At 34.6% G+C, this 26,277-nt stretch overlaps 1 protein-coding gene across 2 annotated transcripts in view; it reads right to left on the reverse strand.

Annotated features, from left to right (window-relative positions):
* The window catches only part of LOC101424489 (ovostatin-like), a 62,592-nt gene that overhangs the window by 4,352 nt on the left and 31,963 nt on the right, over positions 1-26,277 (reverse strand). The window contains exons 19-34 of one of the 2 annotated variants that reach the window (XM_058282760.1): positions 24,961-25,189; positions 22,236-22,362; positions 21,747-21,865; positions 21,194-21,245; positions 19,903-19,986; positions 16,706-16,882; positions 16,430-16,511; positions 14,952-15,108; positions 12,710-12,781; positions 12,210-12,375; positions 11,821-12,038; positions 9,824-10,039; positions 7,064-7,188; positions 6,036-6,126; positions 5,460-5,528; positions 5,162-5,264 (exon numbers count right to left, since the gene is read on the reverse strand). In XM_058282760.1, the coding sequence (XP_058138743.1) occupies positions 5,162-5,264; positions 5,460-5,528; positions 6,036-6,126; positions 7,064-7,188; positions 9,824-10,039; positions 11,821-12,038; positions 12,210-12,375; positions 12,710-12,781; positions 14,952-15,108; positions 16,430-16,511; positions 16,706-16,882; positions 19,903-19,986; positions 21,194-21,245; positions 21,747-21,865; positions 22,236-22,362; positions 24,961-25,189 (2,087 nt within the window). The remainder of the gene's footprint in view (positions 1-5,161; positions 5,265-5,459; positions 5,529-6,035; positions 6,127-7,063; positions 7,189-9,823; positions 10,040-11,820; positions 12,039-12,209; positions 12,376-12,709; positions 12,782-14,951; positions 15,109-16,429; positions 16,512-16,705; positions 16,883-19,902; positions 19,987-21,193; positions 21,246-21,746; positions 21,866-22,235; positions 22,363-24,960; positions 25,190-26,277) is intronic. The other variant, XM_058282762.2, reaches the window with a different exon arrangement.

The raw sequence follows: 26,277 nt of genomic DNA on the forward strand, positions 1-26,277 counted from the left end.
AATTATAAGAGATACCAAAGGGTGTGCTGCTGCCTGAAAGGAAAAGAAACAAGGACAAGAGTTTTGGAGAAAAGTTTCAAAATGAAGATTATTAGGAAGGGTAAACTAAAGTTTAAGAAGACAGATAATAGAACAGTTTGACAACAGAGAACCAAAGAACTAAACGGATGAAGTAAGTAATGCCCTCTACAGTAATAACATTGACTGTTAATGGACTGAACTCTAATCAAAATGCATATGACTGAATGGATAAAAAAATATGAACTGTGTACATGTTATCTACAAGACATCCACCTCAGATGTAAGGACATGACCAAGTTAAAAGTGAAAGGTTGGAAAAAATATTCCATGCAAATAGTAACCAAAAAAGAGCTGGACTAGCATACTAATATTGGACAATATAGATTTCAAATGCAAAACTGTCATAAGGGATGAATAGGTCATTACATATTAGTAAAAGGGGTTATTCACCAAGAAGAAATAAGTATGCTAAATATTTGTGCACCTAACCTGAATGCCCCAAGATATGCGTAGCACACACTGGCAAACTGAAGGGAGAAATAGCTGTCTCTACAATAATAGTTGGAGACTTCAATACACCACTCTTAGTAATGGATAGAACATCTGGACATAGGATTAAAAAAAGAATACTTGAATAATATGATAACTGAGCTAAACCTAGCAGACATCTGTAGAGCATTGCAGCCCAAAACAGCAGGATGTACTTTCTTTACAAATGCTCTCCAAGATAGACCATATGTTGGGTCACATGAAAAGTCTCAATTAATATAAAAAGATTGAAATTATATAAAACACTTTTTTGATCCTAACAGAATGAAGCTGGAAATCAATAATGGATAGAAAAAGGGAAAATTCATAAATATATGAGATTAAACAACTCTTAATCATTAGTGGGACAAAGAAGAAATTGCAAGAGAATTTAGTAAATATCGAGACAAATGAAAATGAGAACACAATATATCAAAGCCTATGGAACACTGCAAAGATAGTTGAGAGGAATAGTTATAGCCTTCAATGTTTACATTAAAAAAGAAGAAAGAGCTAAAATTGAAGATCTAACTGTACACCTAGAAAAACTAGAAAAAGAACAGCAAACTAATACCAAACCAAGGTGAAGGAAAGAATAGTAAAGATCAGAGCAGAAATAAATGAAATTGAGAACAAAAAACAAAATAGAGAATCAACAAAACCAAAAGTTAGTTCTTTGAAAACATCAACAAAATCGAGAAAACTTTATCTAGCCTGACAAAGAAACAAAGAGAGAAGAAAGAAAGAAATAAAATCAGATATGTGAGGTGCGTCATTACCCAGGCTCCCACTGAAATAAGATAGATCATAGGTGGATAGAATGAATAACTATATGTCAAGAAGCTAGACAATGTAGAGAAGATGGACAAATTCCAAGAAAAACAAACCACCTACACTGGTCCTAGAAGAAAAAGAAGACCTTGACAAACCAATCACAAATGAAGAGAATGAAACAGTCATCAAAAAACTCCCAAAGATGAAAAGCCCAGGACCAGATGGCTTCAGAGATGAATTTTACCAATCACTGAAAGACAATCTAATAACTATATTGCTCAAGCTCTTCCAAAAAATTGAACTAGAAAAAATACTACCAAACTCATTCTGTGAGGCCAACATCACCCTAATATCAAAACCAGATAAAGATACTTCAAAAAAAAAGAGAAAATTACATATCAATATCTCTAATGAATATAGGTACAAAAATCCTCAACAAAATACTTTGAAACAGAATCCAAAAGCACATTAAAAGAATTATACACTATGATCAAGTGGATTTTATTCAGATATGCAATAGTGGTTCTAAACAAGAAAATCAATTTGTGTAAAAAATAACATGGATAAATTGAAGAATAAAAATCACATGATCCTCTCGATTGATGCAGGCATGGCATTTGACAAAATACAGCATCCATTCTTGATGAAAACGTTGCGAAAGTTAGGAATAGAAGGACGTTTTCTCAATGTGACAAAGCGTATATGTGAAAAACCTACAGCTAGCATTGTACTCAATGGTGAAAGACTGAAAGTTTTCCCACTGAGATCAGGAAGAGAACAAGGATGTCCACTATCACCATTGTTATTCAATATTGTGCTAGAGGTTCTAGCTAGAGCAATTAGGCTAGATAAAGAAATAAAAAGCACCCAAACAGGAAAGGAAGAAGTAAAACTTACACTATTTGGTGATGATATGATCCTATATCTAGAGTCTCCTGAAAAATCCCCAAGATACTTACTAGAACTAATAGATGAGTTCAACAAAGTGGCAAAATACAAGATCAATACACTAAAATCAATAGCATTTCTATACACTACTGATGTGCAATCTGAGGAGAAAGTCAGAAAAAAAAGTCAAATTTTAGGAATAAACTTCACCAAACATAAAGGACCTGTATTCAGAAACCTACAAAACTTTGATAAAGGAAACTGAATAGAACTTAAATAAGTGGAAGGATATTAGGTGGTCACAGATTGGAGGACTAAATATCATTCAGATGTCTATTCTATCCAAATTCATTTACCAATTCAATGCAATTCCAATAAAAATCCCAACAGCCTTTTAGGCAGAAGTGGAAAAGTCATTTATCAAATTTATTTTGAAGGGTAGTGTCTCTGAATAGCCAAAAAGATCTTAGAAAAAAACAAAGTTGGAGAACTCTCACTTATCGATTTTAAAGTATATTTCTTAGTTACAGTGGTAAAAACAGCATAGTACTAGCATAAAGAATGACATAGAGTCTAATGGAACAGAATTGTGAACTCAGAAATAGACCCTCACTTCTATGGACAATTGATTTTTGACAAGGATGTCAAGCCTTCCCAGCTGGGCCAGAACAGTCCGTTCAACAAATGGTGCTGGGAGAACTGGATGTCCATATCCAGAAGAAAGAAAGAAAGAAGACCTGTATCTCACACCTTATAAAAAAATTAACTCCAAATGGATCATCAATAGCCATAAAACTCCTAGAAGAAAATGTAGGAAAATATCTTCATGATCTTGTGGTAGGCAGTAGTTTCTTAAACCTTATACCCAAAGCATGAGCAACAAAAGAAAAAAATTAAATGTGACCTCCTCAAAATTCAGTACTTTTGTAGTCCAAAGGACTTTGTCCAAAGATGAAAAGGCAGCTGAGTTAATGGGAGAAAATATTTGGGAATCACATATCCGAAAGGGTTTAATATCCATAATATACAAAGAGATCAGACAACTTAACAATATAAAGACAAACCACCCAATTAGAAAATGGGCAAAAGTCTTGAAAACATGAAAGTCCAAAGAAGAAATACAAATGGCAATGAAACACATGAAGGGAAGCGGACTTGGCCGAATGGATAGGGTGTCTGCCTACCACACGGGAGGTCCGCGGTTCAAACCCCGGGCCTCCCTGACCCATGTGGAGCTGGCTCATGTGCAGTGCTGATGCGTGTAAGGAGTGCACTACCACGCAGGGGTGTCCCCCGTGTAGAGGAGCCCCTAGGGAGAGCCAGCCAGTGCAAGAGAAAGTGAAGCCTGCCCAGGAATGGCGCCGCACACACAGAGAGCTGACACAACAAAATGACGCAACAAAAAGAAACACAGATTCCTGGTGCTGCTGATAAGGATAGGAGCAGTCACAGAAGGAACACACAGTGAATGGACACAGAGAGCAGACAACTGGGGTGGGTGGGAGGTGGAAAGGGGAGAGAAATAAATTTAAAAAAAATCTTTAAAAAAAAAAAGAAACACATGAAAAAATGTTGAACATTGCTAATTATTAGGGAAATGCAAATGAAACCTACAATGAGATATACTTTCACACCTATTTGACTGGCCACTATTAAAAAGTTGGAAAACTGTAAATATTGGGGAGCATGTGAAGAGATAGAAATGCTTATTTAATTTTGGTGGAAATGTAGAATGGTACAAACACTGTGGAGGCCTGTTTGGCAATTCCTAAGGAAGGTAAATATAGACTAGCCATGGGACCTGGTAATACCATTGCTAGGAATATACCCAGAAGAACTGAGAGCAGAGACATGAACAGACATCTGCACACCGATGTTAACAGCAGCATTATTCATGCTTGCCAAGAGTTGGGAGACAATTCAGGTGTCCATCAACTGATAAATGGATAGACAAATTGTGGTGTATATACACAATGGGATATTATGCTGTGATAAGAAGAAATGAAGTCATGAAACATATGACAACATGGATGAACCTGGAGGACATTATGTTGAGTGAAGCAAGGCAGACACAGAAGAACAAATACTGTATGATTGTGCTTTTATGAACTAAATACATTGTGTAAACTCATGGAGTTAATAATTACAGTATAGATCACCAGAAGATGGAAGGAGGGTGGAGAATGGAAGGCTAGGGGTTAATCTGTGCAGAATTGGTAAAAAGGTGGTTTGTATGTCTTTGGAAATGAATAGAAATGGTTAAAGTATATCATAATGTTTGTAACTAGTGTGGGTATGACAGTGGTTGACAGGAAAAGTCCAAGTTTATGTATATTACTAAAAGCAAAGCTAAAAAGTAACAGGGACTTTATGTAAAACACGAAAAAACCCATGCCAATTTACAAATGTTAATCTTTAGGCAGAATGTATGATAAAATAACTTCTGGCTAATGCAAATTGGAGTAAACATGGTACTTTAAGAACTGACTGTTCATAAAATAGTTTCATAGATACCATGTTCCTACTTCAAAATAAATTTATCTTGCCATATTAACTTAACATAGCTACAATCTCAAAATTATAAGTACATCTAATATTATCTTGTAAATTTTAGCAAATGCAAGTCAAACTGACAGTACTATTTGTCTTGAAAATAAACATTACCTCTACAGACTAAAAAAAAAAAAAAATCATATCAATTGTGCCCCTATCTATAGACCTGGTTGTGCCTATAGAGAGAGATATAAATCTCAAGGATTGTTTGCTGTTAACATTCTGAAACATTTTGGGTTAGATGGCACTAACAGTTAAAAGAAGTCAAATAAGGGAAGAAGATTTCAGAAATAGAAATTGTAGCAACAGCAGAGAAAATGAAAATTGGTGTGTGTATATATATGTTTCATTTAATGTAGGATATAAACAGAACACAAAAATTAAAGAAAACTCTTACCAGTTTCATAGTAATCATAGAGTTGAATGGATGCTGGCTTGATGTCAGACACAAGTACTTCTTGTTGAATGGAAAATGAAAATTGATTTGACTTTTTAGTAAGCTGGGAAAAAAAACAATATTGTTAGGCATATTGAAATTTAGTTCCTTAATTTCTCTCCATTTCAAATATTCAGAATTATTTTAACAGTGCTCTTTTGACATTTGTGTTCTTGGGAAAATTTTTAAAAAACAAACAATCCCACAGTGTACCTCTGGCATAAACAATGGCAATAAACAAATTATGAGATAGACTTACATTCTCCAGATAGAAATAGATACGAGGGCTTTTGATTTCTACTTCTTGTACTCGGCCATCTCGTTGAAGCTAAAAATGAGAAGAAAAAAATTGTGCTTTAAATACAGGGAACCTGTAATACAAATATCTATTCAAAAATATCCAATTCGGTGGTTTTCTTGCTTCCTTTATAAATAACAGCATTGTTTCCACATAACCTCAGAAATAAATATTAATCTTTGAAACTCATTCCTTTAACATTTTTGAGAGATCTGTCTGTAGAATATTAGCTGCTAAATTTTCAATAAATAGAATAATAGAATAGAATAATAGTAACTGAACACCAAGTCATCTACCTGTTTTATTTTTTGATAATTTCTTATATTGTATTAACAATGTAAGAATATAACTTTGAAAAACTCAAACAATGTTGTACTATGAAATATGAGATTGAAATTGGAGACTGAAATTTCATTTCTTGAAAAGAGAAAATGTGTCTTTTCTTTTTTTACCAACTTGTGCCCAATGTATAACGCAGGACCTAACACAAACAGTCATCTGTGAAAATTATTTAATTAAAATCATGTAATTATTTACCTTCTCAATAGATGATTTTTCAGGTACAAAGCCTGAAAGCATCTTCACATCTATGACTGCCATGTTGGAAGTTTTGTGCTTTCCATAATACCTTTTTTTAAAAAGTACAAAATATAAAATACAGATAAACTTTAGAAATTATTTAGAAAATCAAATTACCAACAAAAAATATATTTGCATGCAAAACTCTTCAATGAGTTATGGTACAATCTTGAACAGGGTTTTGTGTTTTGCCATATTCCCAAAGCTAAATTGAGTAAATGACATCTGTATAATGGAAATAAAACATAAAAGCATATCTAGCAGAGATTCCAACTTGTGCTTTTGACTTATTTCTGTGTATTTTTATGATCTCTAGAATCTCAAATTTCCGTGAAAAGCAAAGGCTTCAATCAATTAAATTTTTCTTGATAAGATCAAAAAACATGACTATTTTTACCAAATAAGACAATTTATAAGCATTATTAATTGTGAGTCAATGCACAATTTTTGGGCCAAAGCAAAGGCAAAATTCAGTTTTGTTAGCTATTAATTGTCCATTTTATTATAAACTATATAGTGTTTCTTGTAGTGGGACTGGAATAATCTCATAATAACCTGAAATTAATGGTCCTCCAAAATGAAGCAACATAAATTTCAATCCATTCCTAACTGAACCCAGAGTGTTGAACCTGACTGATATTCTTGGTTTGGATCTTTGATTTCCAGAAAGAAGAGGTAGCAATATGTTGTTTTCTGAAGTAGGAATGTTAAGGAAATATACTTCTTGAGGAATTTGTAGAATTTGTTTTTCCTATAGTCTCCTTCTTTCCCTCCTATTTCATATTTTCAATTCACATTTTTTTTCTACCCAGTATTCCCCTTAGGCAATTTAAGTACCATGAAATGTATATCCCTAGGGAATCAAGACAGGCCAACCTCTTACAGAAAATGGTTGGGATGTGGTTTCATAAGGCAGCAGAGAGAGTGACTAGGATACCTGCTTTAGAGATAGAGACATGTCTAAGCCAAGAAAAAAAAGCTATTACCTGGCTGAAATAATAAGGTCAATCTTTGTATCAGATAATCCCCTGCAGATAGCATTGGCTGTCGTCACATAAAGATAAAACCCAGATGAACTCCTGGGGAGCATGATGTTATATTTCAGAGATGACTAGAATCAATACAAAATATATTCTTTATTAGCCACAAGATTACTTTTAAATTTATTACCTGCACATAAACATTTCAACTGAAACTAAAAGTCAAATTTGACTTCTGTGTCTCCTATTTTCTATACCATTAGCAACAATAGTAATAATAGCTGACACTAACTGAGCACATACAATGCACTTATTTTTAAGTGCTTTTTATGTAATAACTCATTTAAACTTTCCAACATCCCTGTGATGTAGATACTATTTATAGCCACTATTTTACAGGAAAGGCACCCAGGTAGAGAGGTGAAGAACTTTTCAAAGGTAAAATAACTTGTCAAATCTCATATAGTAAAAAAATAACAAAGCCAGAGTATACCTATATAGTCTCTTGGATAATTACAATTACCTAATTTTCACCTGTAAGAAATAAAATTACTATAGATCATGTTAGTGCTGCAAGAATCAAGATGAATAGCATGATTGCAATAAAATAACTGAAAGGGAAATTGTAGACTCTAAATCCAGAATAATGCAAATAAGTGTGGTTAAAGATTTAACTTGAACTAATCACCCCACTTCTAGAAATATGGCCTGAAGGAATCCCTGTCCATTTATGCAATAATCTGTGCACACATTCATTACAGCACTATGTAATGGCCAAATTATATACAGTGCAAATGTCCATCAATATTTGACTAATTATACATATAGTGTATATTAAATATTTATCTTGAATGCTAACATAGGTATAAAAACAGATGAGAAATAAGAAAACTATAAGATTAATACTAGTATACGTTTACAAAAACAAACACTGGAAGAACAAACCAAAACTTCAAAAAATGAAAACCATGTAATTATTTTACAAATTCAAAATATTGTCATACTTAAATAAAAAAACAAATCCTGAAATTAAAGAGAAAATGAAATGAATAAACCTAACCATATCACATTTTCAATATAATCACACAAAGGAAAGTACAGAATATAGTTATTTGACTATATATCTTTAGGAGTATGTATTCTAAAATAAAAAATGGACTTTAAAATTCAGTAGTTCCATTTCATTCACTAGTTCCATTTAATAGTAACATTGTTTGTTATTTTAAAACTATTTTCTCGGGCGGCGGACTTTGCCCAGTGGTTAGAGCATCCGCCTACCACATGGGAGGTCCGTGGTTCAAACCCTGGCCCTCCTTGACTTATGTGGAGCTGGCCCATGCGCAGGGCTGATGCGTGCAAGGAGTGCTGTGCCACGCAGGAGTATCCCCGCGTAGGGGAACCCCACGCACAAGAAGTGCACCCCGTAAGGAGAGCCGCCCAGCATGAAAGAAAGTGCAGCCCGCCCAGGAATGGCACCACACACACAAAGAGCTGACACAACAAGATGACACAACAAAAAGAGACACAGATTCCTGTGTCACTGACAACAGAAGTGGACAAAGAAGACACAGCAAATAGACACAAGAGAACAGTCAACTGGGGTGGGGGGGAGGGGAGAGAGACAAATAAATAAATCTTTTAAAAAAACAAAAGCACTATTTTCTCTATATTTTAGGCTAAGCAAATAAATTTTTGTTATATCATTATAATTTCTTAGTCAAATACTGTAGTATTAAATTTGAGTGGGACTATTTGTAAGAATTCAAAAGATTTAAAACTTTCCGAGCTCTGCCCCAGGGCAAAACCTATCAGCCTCTCGGTAGTAAAAGGAACACCATCACCAGGCTTCAGTGAAAAATACCATACTCCCCTGAAAAGATGAGGACTCCTTGGCAAAATATGATTCCAGGTCTAGGACAGGTAAAGTGCAAGATGGAACCAGTCCTCTCCCTTTTTTCCCAGAGAGAAAGAAGCATCCAAAGATGAATGCTATGTTAAAAGATCATTAATGGCATACTAAAATTTCTCAGTGAAAATTGCTGTAGACTCCATATTTGCATGGTTCGATGGATCACTTCATATATTAATTGCTAGTGGCAATGGCTGAAAACAGCACCATAATTGAAGAACCATGGCTGTCACCACCTAAATCCAATGATCAAATCTGACTAATAGTCAGGTGCCAGGCGATGTGATGAAATAGGAATATAGGCCTAACTTTCAGTTTTAAGAATATTATATAGGGAATGGACAACAAATTAAATGGCACTAAAAAGAAAACAATTTGTTAATTCCAGAATGAGGAACATCCTAAGACAACTGGCCTGAAGTCTTCAAAGTTGATGCTATAACAAATTAACAGACAAACAAAAACAAACAACAAATGGATAGGACTCTTAGTTTAAAGACACTTACAAAGCTTAAAAAGCATAACAACAAATTGTAAAGCATGGTCCTTGATTAAATTGTGGTTTGAAAGAAACAACTATAAAATATATTTGGGGGCAGAGGGTTGACACTTAAAATTATATTATAAAACTATTGTTAATTTTTGTTAGGTGTGATACTGACATTGCAGTTACACGATGGAATGTTCTTTTTGGGGAAGGTGCACTATGATATATTTAGGAGCACCATGATGTCTTAAATTTACTTTAAAATTCACCCCCCAGAAAAAAATGGTAAAGCAAAAATTGCAAAGTGTGAACGTATTCATTATATTTTATTTCTAATTTTTGATGCTAGGATAAAAAAGTCCTGATTTACCTGTACGTATACACAGCCTTTGCCGCTCACTTCCACAGTATATCTCCCCTCAGTTGTTGGTAACGGAATCTGTTGTAGCAGCAAACGGTTCCTGTCATTCACTCTAAAGTCCCTACTGAATGTTTGGTCCTTGAAAATCCTCACTGAATTTTGTCTATTTTTAGTGAAGGTGAGGCTTTGGTACCGGGTCAAAGCTTGGATAGCCACAACGGTATCCTGAAATAATAATGTCATAAATTTTATTAGAATATACTACGTGATTTAGAAATCTTAAGCTCAATATAGCTGTGAATTGCTTAAAAATGATTTAAAATGCAATAACCGTTCTTTTATGAACTACTGTGTCTTGAGCACTGTATAATTTATTGAAAATAAATGGGATTTATGACATTTTCATTTGTAAGATCAACTCTTTAAAATTACGGGAAAACTTAACTCTAACAGAATAAAATGTGAGAAGAGCCAAGGAAATTTTTAAATTGCCTACTGAGTGGCTTTGTTCTACTAGGTATTAAAGCACACAAAAAAGCGAAGGGATCACAGAGAAAGAACAGAAAACCTAAAACGACACCAAAATTTGTATCTTTTTGTTAGACAATAAGAGAGGCATTTCATATCATTGAGGAAATTATTAATTAGATTACATTGAGACAACTGGCTGAACATTTTTAAAAAATCAAGTTGAGTATCTACAACACATCTCTATAAAAATACATTGCAGATGGATTAATTGAAAAGTTATACATTTATCCATAATAGTATACGAAAGTATGGCTATATATTTATATATTTTTGTGTTGAACGCTTTTGTTATCATAGCATTACAGAGAAAAAGCTTGAACGGAATGATTACACTCAGAGAAAATGAAAATAAAATAATCCGTATATTTAAAGCATTATAAAAACTGAAAAGAGGGAAGCGAACTTGGCCTGGTGGTTAGGGCATCCATCTACCACATGGGAGGTCCGTGGTTCAAACCCCGGGCCTCCTTGACCCGTGTGGAGCTGGCCCATGTGCAGTGCTGATGCGCGCAAGGAGTGCCCTGCCACGCAGTGGTGTCCCCTGCGTAGGGGAGCCCCATGCACAAGGAGAGTCACCCAGTGTGAAAGAAAGTGCAGCCTGCCCAGGAATGGCGCCGCACACGGAGAGCTGACTCAGCAAGATGACACACAAAAAGAAACACAGATTCCTGTGAAACTGACAACAACAGAAGCGGACAAAGAAGTAGCAAATGGACACAGAAAGCAGACAGCTGGGGCAGGGGTTGGGGGGTGGGGATGGGGTGGAAAGGGGAGAGAAATAAATAAATAAAAAAATCTTTAAAAAAATGCTGAAAAGAAAATGAAAATTCGGCAAGGATATGTTACATGCATGTTCAAAGGATAGTATCTTTACTGTATTCAAAATCTTATAAACAATCAAGAAAAAGATTAATAACACTATTAGGAAATCTGCAGATGGTATGACCATGTAATTCATAATGCATGAAATAAAGGAGGACTTTTAAAAATGAAGGCACATTCTACCCAAGTAGAAACCATGGAGAATTATTTTTATACAGAATGTTACTATTTTTATTGTATCAGATTTAAAAAGATTTTTACAAATGATTTTGAAGTTATGTAGAGAAAGGTACTCACACACACAGCTAATAACAATGCAAACTGCTGCAACTTCCCCTAAAAAGTTTACCAATATGTATTGTAATGTTTCATTTTGAGTATTCCTTTATACCGCAAATTTTGCAGGTTGGTATTTAAATTCTCGTATTAAAAATTAAAAGAAATTAGCTTTTGAATAATCAGAGATTGTTACTAGATAAAATACTATTCTCTTCAAAAAGCCTAAAAGATAGCAAATCACAAAGTGACAGCAAGTTTAATAGTGATGTCAAACCCATCTAATTGGAAAAAGTTAACATATAAGCCCAAAGACCAGTACCAGGCAGGTGCTCAATTTTCTTGCTCTGAGAAACTTGAAATAGACAAAGAGTTACCGTCATGGAGGCGAACCCGCCGTAGGCATTCTGCTGCTTTGCCACCCACTGCACAATCTGAGAAGCATAGGTCAGCTCTTCTGAAGTCAGCTGGGGCTTGTGGAGAAGAGCCAGCAGGCCATAACAGGTCGTCTCTATATGTGCAAGTGACGCCCGAGAGAAGAGAATTGGTGCTACCCAGTAGATACTCTCTTCTACATCCCAGTAAATGGAGCCACCTGACCATAAAAGGAAAAGGAGTTGCAGAGTGTCTGTGCCAAAGCATGGGATATGTGTAGGCTCAGGTGGGGGCCAATGGGAAATAAAGAAACATGAGGGCATGATAATTATACCACTGCCGGTCACTTTACTTCTTCAGGGTTTGACTGGGAAAACTCACATGCACTCACCTTCTTCCTTTGCTTTTTTGCTGAGCTCATTGAAGAAGAATGCCCTTTTGTCTTCCTGGCCTGCTAAACCAAAAGTGTAGGCCAGGAGCGCCTGTTCATAGGTAGTGATGGCTCTCTTCTTCCACGTAGCCTCTAAGCACTGGAGACCCTTTTGAACGGCCTCAAACTTCAAAGGAAAGGAAAGAAAAAAAGTTATTCGTGCCCTCAAACGCATATGTGTGAACACATGTAAATGTTCAATCCAGGAAAAAAGTCAGGGCTGGATCTTTTCTGTGTTGAAACGTTGAAAGGGCAAATGCCACATGTGTTTAAATTTCAGTATGGTTCTACCTGCAAGGTGTGATTTGACTAATTAAGAAGGATAGTGATTCAATGTTATTTTGTGGTAGTTACAAGCATAGTTCTAGTTCCTAATAATGTATAAAATGTTGTTGTTGTTGGCATAAAATGTTTCAAGTTCATAAGAATTAAGTCAGGGGTTTCACCAGTGGGCTACGTACTGAGACTGGGTGACCGGCTTCCATCAGTGCAGCAGTAACATGTGCAGTGAGAGAAAGCTCATAGTCTTCTCTCTGAACAAAACAAAGGGTAATATGTCAGTCTCGTAGAATTCAGAGGGACGAATACATTTCTTTGTTTATGCATTATATTCTTCCTTCCTTCCTTCTTTCCTTCCTTCCTTCCTTCCTTCCTCCCTCCCTCCCTTCCTTCCTTCCTTTTTTTTGGGGTAGTGTTTTTCATTTCCACAAAAGGTACTACTTATAAAGTCAGGGAGTATTGAATGAAAATCCAGGGAATTCACAGTGTAGAATCATCACTTATAAAAATAACTTATGGTGGAATGATAGAAATGTTTTGGTAATGGATGGTGGTGATGGTAGCACAACATTGTGAATGTAATTAACAGTACTGAAATATGTATCTGAATGTGGTTTAAAGGGGGGAATGTTAGGTTATATATATGGTAATAGAATAAAAATTTTTAAAAAATCCATGGAACTGCGCTATATAAACAGTGAATTATAAATTAAACCATGGACTATATAGTAAATAATACAATTATAAAAACATGTTTTCCTTAATTGTAACAAATATACAAATCAATGTAAGTTGTTAATAACAGGTACATGGGAAAACTGTATTTTATGTGTTTGTTCTGTAAACCCATAATTTCTTTAATTAAAAAAGGAACTTGTGAGCCAAAAGGGGTATTTGGAATTAAAGGAGGCAAAGAATTCCAGAAATAATAAAGAAAACATATGCTATAATATTACAGTAATTACAATAGTGTAGTATAAAATAGAAAGGTTGGTCAATGGAATGGATTAGGTAAAGCAGAAAGAAATCCTAGCAAGTATAGAAAGCAATGTAATAAAGTTGGCATTAAAAATCAGTAGGGCATACAGCATTAATTAACAAAAGGTGTTATAAGTAGCGATTTATTTAGAATATAGAAATAAATCATATATAGATTATACAATATACTGAAATACATTCTAGCAGATCAATAATATTAACTATTAATGAATTCAAACTAACCCCAAAAGATAAAAGGAAATTAAAAGGGAGAAAATAGAAATTGAAAGTCAACACCTGAAAAATATTTATCTTCAGAACACCTCGTGTCCTATAAACAAAAATAGAAGTGAAGCACTATATTTTTGCTCCTACATTTGTGAAGATTTTTGTTTTCAGTACTTATTTGTATTACTCAATGCTAACGATAATTCTATGTGTCAGATAGTCTATATATGGTGACAGTAAAAATTGGCACAATTTTACTAGAAAACAATGTAGTGACATTTTTCAGAATCTTAGAAAGAGTCCACTTTTTGATATATCTGTCCTAAGTCAATATTGATCTTGGAACAAATATTTATATGTAAGAATGCTTAAACAATATTTCTTTGAGTTTATAAAACATTACTGTAAGTTCAACAAAAGAGTAATAAACATGTATGGTTGATCCATATGATGGAGTATTACAAGACTTTTAAGATTGTTTTTAAACATTTTAATGTAATGCATGGCAAGGTCATTATAAATAATGTTAGGATTTCATAAAAAGCATACTAATAACTCAGTAGTAGAGGATAATCCCAGTTATAGAAAAGCATGCTTATATATCAGGAAAAAAGACTGAACAAAAAAATGTCAAAAATTTAATGGTAGTTATCTCTGAGTAGTTGACATAGGAATGATATTTTGGTTCATTCTTTATATTAAGTCTCCAAGCTACTTTCAATTAATGAGCATTACCATAACAATTAGGAAGAAAAAGTGAGATTAGAGAAACTGAGAACTAATTGGCAAATTCATTCATAAATACTTACCTTGGGGATATTAACAAGTAAAAGCTAAAAAAATTGAATTCTAATAATCAAACAATTTTAACAGAATTTCTTAAATGCTAAATCTTTAAAATATTAGTAATTATTCTGGTTCATTCATATAATTTTACTAATACTCCTGCCACTGTCCCCTACTCTTTCCCATAACCACCACCACTACCGTCACCAAACTGATGTTAGGAAATCTGAACTGTAGGGGTTTCGATCTGACTGAAAGAAAGAAAATGTTCCATATGTTAAGAAGAAAGGCTTTGTGGGTGTTTCAAGAGAATTGATTTATTATGGTAGGAATGCCACTTCAATGATTTCTACTAAATTTTACCCTGGTACTTTGGTGTTTATTAAATGTTCATGATGAAAGGACAGGAAATTGTAAGGTAAATTTAAGTACCTTCAAAGTGCTGTTGAAGACAGTGCCCAGATATGGGAAGCAGCCATCTGATTTCTGAATATTTAAGAGCCAAACAAGGGTTTGGGACTGGACTTCGTCACCAATATAAATGTAGCGTTTAGCTTGTGCAAATGACTTGTAAACAAATGCAGTGATCCTGGGAAAATGCAACAAAGCATGAACATGTATAGTAAATGCTGAGAAGCAGAGGGAATGGTCTTTAAATCTTGTGTCTTGGGACAATCATATGTTCTTTTGACCTCTACTCAGAATATATATATATTTAAAATCCTATAACTCAATAATAAGAAAATAACTCAAATAATGGGCAAAAGATTTGAACACAGAAGTTACCACAGAAGGTATCCAAGTGGCTAATGAGCATATAACAACATGCTCCAGCTTATTAGTCATCACAGAAGTTTAAATTAAAACCATGATGAAACACCACTATACTGCCATTAGAAAGGTCAAAAAACCCCTAACTATACCAAATGTTTCTGGAAAAGTGGTCCTTCCTATCTGCTCGATAGTGTCATGTGCTTATTTTTACTACGTCTTCTATCAATTTATGCTATAATATTTTACTTACTTGTCTTTCCTTACTATACTCTGAACTTTCTAAGATCAAAGATCATGTGTTATCAAGAAGCAAAATCATATAGTGGATAAAATCTCTGCCCCATAATTTGCAGCATGATCTTGGACAAATTACTTAACGTCTCTGTGTCTCTGTTTTTTTAATCTATGAAACTGGTATACAGTGCTAGCTACCTTGTTGGGTTATTATGAGGATACAGTAAGAATGATCATAATTAGCATTTGTCCTTTTGTATCTCAAAGGCTTATTATTCTCAGGAATAAATATGTGTTTATAAATAAATGATAAGAACATAAAGAATAATTTTTAAAATTTAACTTGCATCTAACTGATCACCTAGTCTTTCAGGCTTTAAGTAATAACACAATCTATGCTTAATTTAATTTGATTTTAGTACTTATTTCACTATTGATAGGAAGTCCATTCTGCTTAAATATGTCATCAAGAGTATTCATAACTGCACAGCGTTATATCACCAATGAGTATAAGTGCTATTGAAGTTACCTTTGGGGTTGCATTGGGATAATATTTATGTTTCAAATGGAATAATTTGCTTGCATAATAATTGGAGTGTCACAGAACTCATACTGCCCAATTGAGTTGCTTTCCCCCCTTATGATTTGTTTACTGAACATGCATTTTTCCTAAGTAAAAGAGGGGCATAGAGCCAAAGCCATACATCATGAATCTTTAATCTGACAGTGCAAAGATCCTATTAAAGCACATCTCTGTGTATATGCCTGTGGAGCCTTGTATATAAAGGTTTAGGAGAGAATGCCCATAGCTTTTATGAAATTGTCAAAATTTCACCTGTAAAAGAAAGAAATGTTTAGAAACCTCTAATAACTCTTGATAAAACTTATAAAGCAATTCAAACCATGTGTTTCCTTGTTGATTGGGACGTCCATAGATACTGTAAGATCCATCTGAGCGTTTATAGGGCAATTGCATTTGATATCCTAGAACAGGAAAGGACCTATTTTAAAACTTAACATACTAATCTAGCATAAAAACTGTATAAACTGAATATTTGTATTAGTTATAAGTGAATATATACATACAAAAAAAAGAAATTCATGTACTTAATAATAAACAAACCAGGTGGAATTCAGGGATTTACTTGAGATAAAAGAAGGACTTTTAAAAGTTCTACCTGTGGACAGGAATCCAATACCCTTGGATTTTATTTCTTCTGTCATTTGTTGAGTCTGAGTCAGATAGTCGAAGAGGTGAATAGTGGGAGTGATTAGTACCAAATTCTGCTCTCCACGACTAAAAGACCTTCGGAGAAGGTTCTGTGAGTTTTGCATGGTAGAACCGAGAAGGTCTCCTAAAAAGTCAATCAAGTCGATATGATGTAATTTATCAAAATTGGTAAGTATTAATAATATTAAATTGTGTTTAAGAACTCTATGTTACAGATATTCAAAATAATTACTTTTTGTCTATATTATCTGAATCTTCCTCCCTCTCCTACTTATTGGGCCCAGACCATAGAATTACTTTGTTTCCTGAACTAAGGTAGAGATGTGGTACTCAAAGCAGCCAAGAGCAGAAGAGCTAAAAAAGTTTATAGGAATCAAAATTATTGTACAATTCTCAAGATAAAGCTCAATCATCAGTTTGAGAGGATCCCAAATAAACATTTCTGAAACATTTACATTGTACCAGATATTGTTCTAAGCACTTGATTTATATTAATTCATTCAATCCTTATAGCAGTAATGTACATTGGCACTATTATTATTTCTATCTTATAGATGTAAAAACTGAAAAATGCAGAGCGAATCAGGAATAGATCACAGACTAGACTTCAGATTGTCTGGACAGATTGTCACTTCCCTACACACTCTCTACCAATGGCTAACACTCATATAGCACTTAGTATGCAACTGGAATTGTTCCAAGCATCTTAATTTGTTTAATTTTTATAACAACCATATGCAATAAGTACTATTATTACCTCCACTTAAGGATGAGGAAAGGAGGCAGAGGACAATTTGACCGAAGCAATACTGGAAGTGGTGAATCTGGGATTCAAAACTAGACGATCTGCTTGTAGAGCTAGTTGTCTTATGCCCTATACTTAGCTACTGTAAGGAACTTCTACCATCTGGATGGAAATTGGAAATAAGATCACAAAAAATAAGAACACCTTCCAATGATTGTCCTGAAAATGCCTTGTAGGACATCATTTTGGTGATGTATGGATGGGACTGATTTGCTTAAAATCAAAAGTTCAGGTAAACTCAGGTGTTCTTTAGTTTTGATCTTGGGACTTGTTCTTGATATGAAATGTTTTTGTTTCTTTTCCCCATGAGCTTTGCCTGGCCCACACTCTGCCTACTGCAACAAACAGGCTTTACTGTGACATCACAGAGTGTAGAATCTCTTCCCCTGAATTCATTATATTTCTATCATAAAATTTTACCCTGGGTTGCCCATAGGTGGTAGGGAGAGGGAAAGGGCTAAACAGTCCAGGATTTTTTCTTTTTTTAAAGATAGAAGTAAATCAGGCAGGAAATACTTTAAAATATTAAGTGGACCAAGAAAGCAGTTTTCTAGTTTGCAACAGGGGAACAAGGATAGGTAAATATTGTCTTTAATTTTAGCAGATATATTCTATGGCCCTTTCTGTGTTAGAAAGTGTTCTCTTTTTTTAACATTTTTAAAATTTTATTTTTAAAGAAGTTTTAGATTACAGAAAAGTTATATTAAAAATATAGGGGATGCCCATAGATCCCATTCCTTCCCCGTCCCACACTTTTCCCCATTAACATCTTTCCTTAGTGTGCTACATTTGTTACAACTGATGAACACATATTGAAGTATTGCTACTAACTGTGGTCTATAGTTTACATTGTGGTTTTCACTTCACACCGTACAATTTTATAGGTTTTGACAAACTGTATAACGGCCTATATCTGCATTGCAATGTTTTGCAGAACAATTCCAAGGTCCACAAAATGCCCCGTGTTATACCTATTCTCTCTCCTTCCCGTCAGAACGTTTGGTGATCACTGCTTTTATATCAATGTTAAAACTTCTGGAAGTTCTTTTTTTGTCTTTGGACAGAACATCTCAAAAGAGAATCAATGAAGAAAGTGTTCTGTAGTTGCTCTTGGTTAATTTTTAGTTTTTTCAGTTTTGAGCAGGACTACTGAGGTTCTGGCTTTATAGGGCCTGCAAGTTAGGAGTAAAAAGCTTTACGTTGCTCTGGTCATTGACCCACAGAACAATGATCTTTGGGTAGTGTTGTTTGTGCCTCCCTGACTATTCCAATTCCTGTGCAAAAAAGAGTGACATTCGACAGTTAACTGGCTTAGAATGCACGCTCTCAAAATCACTGGAGTGTGAAAAAAGGTCAGAACTTTTCTTTACAGGCTAGTCTGGAATGAGACACAACCCAGGAGGGCTAACACTGGAACTTAATTTTTATGAGAGAGTTAAAATGGTATTTGAGAAAAGAAAGAGCCAGAAATTTGGTTCCGATACTTATATTCTCTTTTTTTCCTTTTCTTTTTTTAATTTATTGAAGTATATCACTCATATGTAAACATATATAAACAATAAGTGTATAGGAATAGTTGTGAACTTATAAAACAAACACACATAACATCATACAGGGCTCTCATACCTCACCCTATCACCAGTATCTTACATTGTCGTGAAACATTTTTAACTAATGATTAAAGGATATCCTCAAAATATTACTACTAACCAAAGTATCTTACATTTGGCCTATTTTCCCCCTACCCACACTATTATTAATATTATTTTTACGTCATTTATACATAGACACACATAAACAATAAGTATATAGTAAAAGTTGTGAACTTACAAGGCATACATGCATCACATCATTCAGGGGTCCCACACATCATCTTACCACTAACTCCTTGCATTGTTGTGAGACATTTGTTACAAATTAGGAAAGAATAGCATCAAAATCTTACTACTAACTATAGTTCATATCCTGCATTTGGTTTTTTCCCCTAACCCACCCTATTATTTTAAAAATATATTTCTATGGCAGAAGTTGTGAACTTACAAAACAATCATGCACATGTGCAGAATTCCCATACAATACCCCTCTATCATCACACCACACCATGAAGGAACATTTGTTACAGACTATGAGATAATATGATTTCATAATCTGCAGTTTTCTTAGTGTATTTTACTGGTTAGGTCAATACACAAACCTCAGTCTTCAAAGTCTAAGGATAGAAATGGAACCCCAAACAAATGACAAAACCAACAAGTAGGACCAAGCAGATAAAAGTAAAACTTTTCTTTTTCCTCCCAGTCTGTATAACTCCCCAATATTGCATTATATTGCAGACTTACCAAGGACAGACCAATAAACTCTAGCTGAATCTTTCACAGTATTTTCTGGTAAAGTTAGTTCTACTAGTTGAGACACTGTAGAGTCTAAGAAATAGTAAAGAGAATTTATTAATTCAGAACTCTCATTTATCGTAAAGACCAGGATTCTGACTGTGATTGTAATTTATCCTCCCTATCGATAAAACACTTAATATCTTCTTATTAATCATTCCTACTTTTAAAATAATCAGGGGAAAAAAGGGCTGAGGGATTCCTATGATAAAAATTAATCAGACTTAATGTAAAAATTTCACATTCAATTAAAATAGAACACATGACAAAACTTTGACTTTGGAGATCACATTAAAATGTCCTGTATACTTTCACACATATTATCTAATTGAATTTTCACAAAATAACTTAGTGGATGAATAGGTCAGATATATCTCCTCTATTCCAGCCCCCGCCCCCCACGTAGAAAAGAATGCTCAAGCCAGAATTAAATAAGGGAATTGGAAGATCACAAAAGATCACAAACAGTAATGGAACACAGACTCTGGACCCTGGTGTTTTGAATTCAAGGTCAGTATAATTTCCACATAGTATTGAAATAACTCCACACCTGAGTGTGCTCCTTAAGGTAATAATATATTGAAAATGAAATGAGCTCTCTGGCCTCTCCAACTGTAGGGGCCTAAGGAATTCTAGAATGAAAAAAAAAAAATACTACAGATGGAGTAATTGCAAAGTAATTTAGATAACAGAAAAATCAAGTTGTGGCCAGGTGCTATATATAAGGCAATCTAGTTGTTGCAGTTTTGGGAATAGAAATATTTGTAGGCAATGGATACGGGTCAGTGCCCTGGATAGGGGTGGGCCTCTGAAGTGTGCTATTCAGAAGAAAGATTTGGAAGAATCTGTCTCAGAGATGGATGACAAGAAAAAGCCCCATTGAAATGAATGTTTTAAGCAGATAGAAACAGTTCTACTTTGACTAGGGTCTTTTGACAGAATATTTGTAATCACAGTAAATTTTTAAATGAAGAAATCAAGACTTGAATGAAGAGGAACTAAGGGGTAAGATAAGAGTTGAATGAAAGTCCAGTGTACTTGTATTTCCAAACTGGGGAGAAGGGAATAAGAGGAAGTTCTTTTGATTTTGCTCATGGCATATTTAAACTTGAAAGTAGTTTAATCTTTCATAGCAGCATGCTGCTAAAGATCAATAATAAAGCAATTAATTCCAAAACAGAGACAGAAGTTTCATTCAATAGTGTCATATTAGCAAGACCAGGTAAAAGTGTCTACTTACCATGTGTGCAAATAAGGGAGCCCTGTGTTATCTCCCTTTCAGTGCCTTCGGGCTAATCATTGGAAGAAGAAAAGAGGGAAGATGTCATCAATTTCATACATCAAGTAAATAAGAATATTCATAAGTTAATGATAATATTTGAAAAGAACAAATCAGCTATAAAATTCTATGCCAGATAATGAGTACATGAACTCTTAAACCTGAATTAATGCAGAAAGAACTAATGGATTTTGCATGTTATAATAGAATAAGTTGGATTTTGCATGCTATAATAGAATAAGTTGAGTGTTTCTAAATTTAAAGGCAAGGATTTTCTCAAATATCCTTCAAGCTACAAAATTCCAACTCTCTCTTTCAAGAATGTTTTACCTTTGACTACAAAGGTTCTCTGTAGGGGGAGACTAAATTTCTTTTCCTGGTCTGCCAATTTGAATGAAATTATAGTACTGTCTCTTTGGATAGATGGCTTGTTCCTATTTCTGTCAGCTATGAAATGGCATTTTGAAGTACAGACAGATTTTCAAGGCTGATAAGTTTTATTTTGAGGCCATACCTCTACCAGCAACGGCTTAATCAGTGTATCCCTCCAGGCAGTATCCGAGGCCATGGGTGACCCACTCCCACAGTTATTATTCTGCAGGGTTTCAGTACTGATAGTGAGATTGACTGTACCTTGAATGGCAGGAAATACAAATGTCAGGGTTTCAGTGGTTCCTTCTACTGAAAGTAATTCAAGGACGTAGAGATCATTCTAGGCTCTAAGTTTAATTATAAATTAAACATTTTACAGAAGAGAGATAAGAACTTGACATGGACAGTATGAGAGCTCTTAAAGCTAGCATTTGATTCCAACTCTGACCCCTGTCTGAAGACAGAGTAGACCTGAGTTGTAAAAGAGAAGACTATAGTCCGAATAGAAGAAGGGACAGGTGAGGTGGTACTCAGCAATGTGTGAATTAGCTGTAAAAGAGAAATAGACTAACATAAACTCTGAGGAAGATTTAAAAGGAATGTAAAAATACATAGTAATTGACAATCTTACCCACTGTTTGCAGGGTAACCAGCCAAGCATCGGATTTTTTCTCATTGGCACATATACAATGATTTTCATCACCAGTTGAGAGAAGTGTGGCTTGGAAGGTGCTAGATGCTTCCAGATAATTACTAATCTGTGAGATCCAGATACAAAAAGAGAAAAAGAGAAGATTCAGTTCTTTCCATACATTTACATAATATAGCCAGGCATGTCCCAGAGGTTCTAAAGGAATTCTTCACCTTCCATATTTCCTACCATGGGAAAAATAGCTTATCAGCCATGGAGAAACCTTCAAAGTTCTGCTACATAATTACTATAATCTGACCTTTGGCACTTATTGACCCATGACTTATTATTTTGGAAAAAAAACAAAAACAATAGTTAAGTCACATAGAATAATATACTACTTTAGAAAAGTATCACAAAATAAGCAGATGTTTTGATCAATCTGGGTAGATCAAGTTATCATACTGTGAGCCTCAGTTTCCTTTCACTTATCTGTAAATTAGGGCCATTATTGTCTCTTTTTTTAAAAGACTTATTATTTATTTATTAATAAATAATAAATATTTATTATTTATATAAAATAAAATATTATTTTATTTCTCTCCCCAAGCCCTCCTTCCCCCATTGTCCGCTCTCTGTGTCCATTTGCTGTATGGTCTTCTATGTCTGCTTGCATTCTTGTCAGCAGCTCCAGGGATCTGTGTCTCTTTTTGTTGTTGTTGCATCATCTTGCTGCATCAGCTCTCCATGTATGCAGCTGCCACTCTGGGCAGGCTGCACTTTTTTTGCATGGGGCAGCTCTCCTTATGGGGTGCACTCCTTGCATGTGGGGCTACGCTATGCAAGGAACACCCCTGTGTGGCATGGCACTCCTTGCACGCATCAGTACTGCATGTGGGCCAGCTCACCACGCCAGTCAGGAGGCCCTGGGTTTGAACCCTGGACCTCCCATATGTTAGGAGGATGCTCTTATCAGTTGAGCCAAATCCACTTCCCCCATTATTTTCTCTTGCTCACAGTTGTTATGTCTGTTATAGCAGGTAGCATATATAAAATATCTAGAACAGTGCATTCATCTCAGGCTTAGAAATAAAATTTTTATTAGCAAGCAAGGAAGCAAATGAACAAAACTTCCTTTAATGTGAGAAATTATTTTTTCCCTAAAAACTAGCTACTTGAATGCTGAATCCCAGTTAACTTAATAGATTTTTACACACCTGGTTTTTTTCAATAAACTGTTTCAGTTAAATCAAGAATATGTTAATAGGTCAAGTATCTTACTTGACATTTTGGTTATGTAAATCTGTAATTGCTTTTTACTTAGGTTGATAAAATAATTGGATGTCAATAAAGGGTTGGGTTTGAGCATCATACCATGCTGAAACCATACTGAAATAAAAGGTGAGCAATAAGATAGCAAAAGGCCATACTTTCATTATAGATATTACTAAAATTTTTCATTTAGTTGAAGACTACAGAGAAGGGAAAATAATCCAAATGCCTGTGTTTGCAATATGTTATGAAAGGCTCATCATTGACATTACTTTATTCAATGCTCTTAAGAATCCAGCCAAATATGTAGAGTAACATCATTTTACACACTGGTAAACTGAGGTTTAGAAAGATTAAGTACCTTGTTCAAAGCAGTAGTGCCAGGAAGTGTAAAAACCAAGATCTTAACCCAGAGGGAAAAGTCTGTGCTTTTCTTCTAAGAAATTGCTGCTTTTCCACAGTTATTGCCCAATGGTCAAGAGCCCATGAAACCACTAAGAAGTCATTTATATATTCTACACATCTTCAGCTAATTTCAAGGGGAAATGTAAGCAGATTTAAAACTTAATTTAATAACATTCAGCTTGATTATTTAACAAATCCTTCCACTAAGTTCTTGGATATGTTGAAGAATTGAAGGCGCTAGATAGCTCTTCATCCAATCATTCCTCCTCACACCACACACACAAACGGAAAAGATAATTTATGCCTCCGAGTTTGTCTTCAGTTCTCTTTTGGTCATCCATCCATCCAGATATACTAATTTATATTTCTAAAGTCCCCACGGCATGACTGTGTAAAGCTCGACAATATCTGTGATGGTTAGTCTCATTGTGTCAACTTGGCTAGGCTATAGTACCCAGTTGTTTAGTTAAACACTAATCTAAATGTTGCTGTGAGAGTATTTTGTAAAGTATGGTTAATATCTACAATTAGTTGACTAAGTAAAGGAGATTACCCTTCATAACATGGATGGATATTATCTAATCAGTTGAAGGCCTTAAGAGCAAAATATGAGCTTTCCCAGAGGACGAAATTCTGCTTCAAGACTGCAGCATAAAATTCTGCCTGGGTTTCCAGAAGCCAGTTTACAAATTTTGGACTCAAGACTGCAACGTCAACTTCTGAGTGAGTTTTCAGATTGCCAGCCTGCCCTTCAAACTGTGGATATGCTAGCCCCCACAATCGTGAGCTAATTACTCAAAATAAATATCTTTATACCATCTATCTATCTATCTACCTACCTACCTACCTATCTATCATCTATTATCTATTTACTTACCTACCTACCTACCTACTTAGTGATCTAATCAATATCCTATTGGTTTAGTTTCTCTAGAGAATCCTGATTGATAAAATTTCTTCAAAACAAATTTAGGAAACATAAAGTACCCCCAAAGTTCAATTTATTGACAAAAAAATGTCTATTTACTAAAAAGACTCAAGGTAGTACCTGAATACATCTTTTCATAGAGTTGAAGACATTGGCCGTCAGAGTGAATGTTTCTCCTTGAACAACTGAAAAGGGTAGAGTAAGATCTACAAAGAAGGGCTTAAAAACATTGAGGGAGGTGTTTTCGGAGATGCCAAATCCAGCTTCATCGTTAATGCAGAATCCATTGGCATTCCACTGTGCAATGGTATCAGGAGCAGTAAGAGGAATTTTGGCTACACCTGTGGAGCTAAGGGAGAAGATTGAGACAACACTGGAGAAAGGATCAGTCACCACATAAGAAATAACTGGATCATTCATTTACTCAAAGCTTTGCATCCCTCTCTTGAACTAGTCAACACTCAGCTAAACTACAAAAGGAGAATTCTTTTTTAAATAAATCCCATTTTTCCTCTCTTTAGTTTCTTGTTATGCCTTATCTTTAAAGAAGCTCAAAGGCAAGCCCTGTGTTTGGTGTACTAGCCTCTATTCATTTATACTTTCCTTAGACTCTATTTTGTCTCTTAATTCTGAGGTATCTTTTTACTCTAAATTCTATTGATCATCTATCTTTCCTTATAATCTTTACCAAATTACAAATTGTTGAAATACTTGACATAGGGATTGATCTCTCACTTACTTATAAAATACTGAGAGAGATACTTTTTTTCTGTGTATATTTCTCTTTTTTTAATTATTGATAGACGCTTTGATGGATCTTAGAAGCAAAGTATTTAAAAATGTTGGAATAGGTGGGATACATGAACTAATGACATTAATTTACTTGGGATACATGCATTAGTGATTAATTTACTCATAAACTTGTTTTGCCACATTTATCCAACTTTACTGACAACTTTAGAAGTATAAGCCCTGCCGTACAATTTTAAAATATCATATATTTGAATTTATTACAGTCCCTACTTAGAAACTCATTTTCCCCAACCTCTCTCCTCCCTTTTCTACCTCTTTTTCATTATTTCTTCCATTCTTTGCCTCTTCTTGCTAACTTCACATTTTGTTTCCTCTCTCCTTTCTCCCTTACAGCCATATGTATTTTGTGATTATTATGTTTACCATTCATATAAGAGAAAACAGTTTCATGATCTCCCATACAACTTTTCTTCCCACAATATCAGATTCTAATAAAAATATACAATAAAAAGTAACAGAATAAGGAAAAGAAGTAAGTAAAAATGAAAGAAGGAGAATTTAAAAGGATGAAAAGAGAGGACTTAGTAGAAGCCTATCAGAGGCTCTGAAGAGTTTTCAACATGCTCTTTTAAGCTTCTTACTTTGGGGCACATTTATTTTGTTAAGGCTGAGAAGTATTTATGG

The sequence above is a fragment of the Dasypus novemcinctus genome, chromosome 20 (assembly GCF_030445035.2).
Source record: "Dasypus novemcinctus isolate mDasNov1 chromosome 20, mDasNov1.1.hap2, whole genome shotgun sequence".
Classification (NCBI taxonomy): Eukaryota; Metazoa; Chordata; class Mammalia; order Cingulata; family Dasypodidae; genus Dasypus; species Dasypus novemcinctus.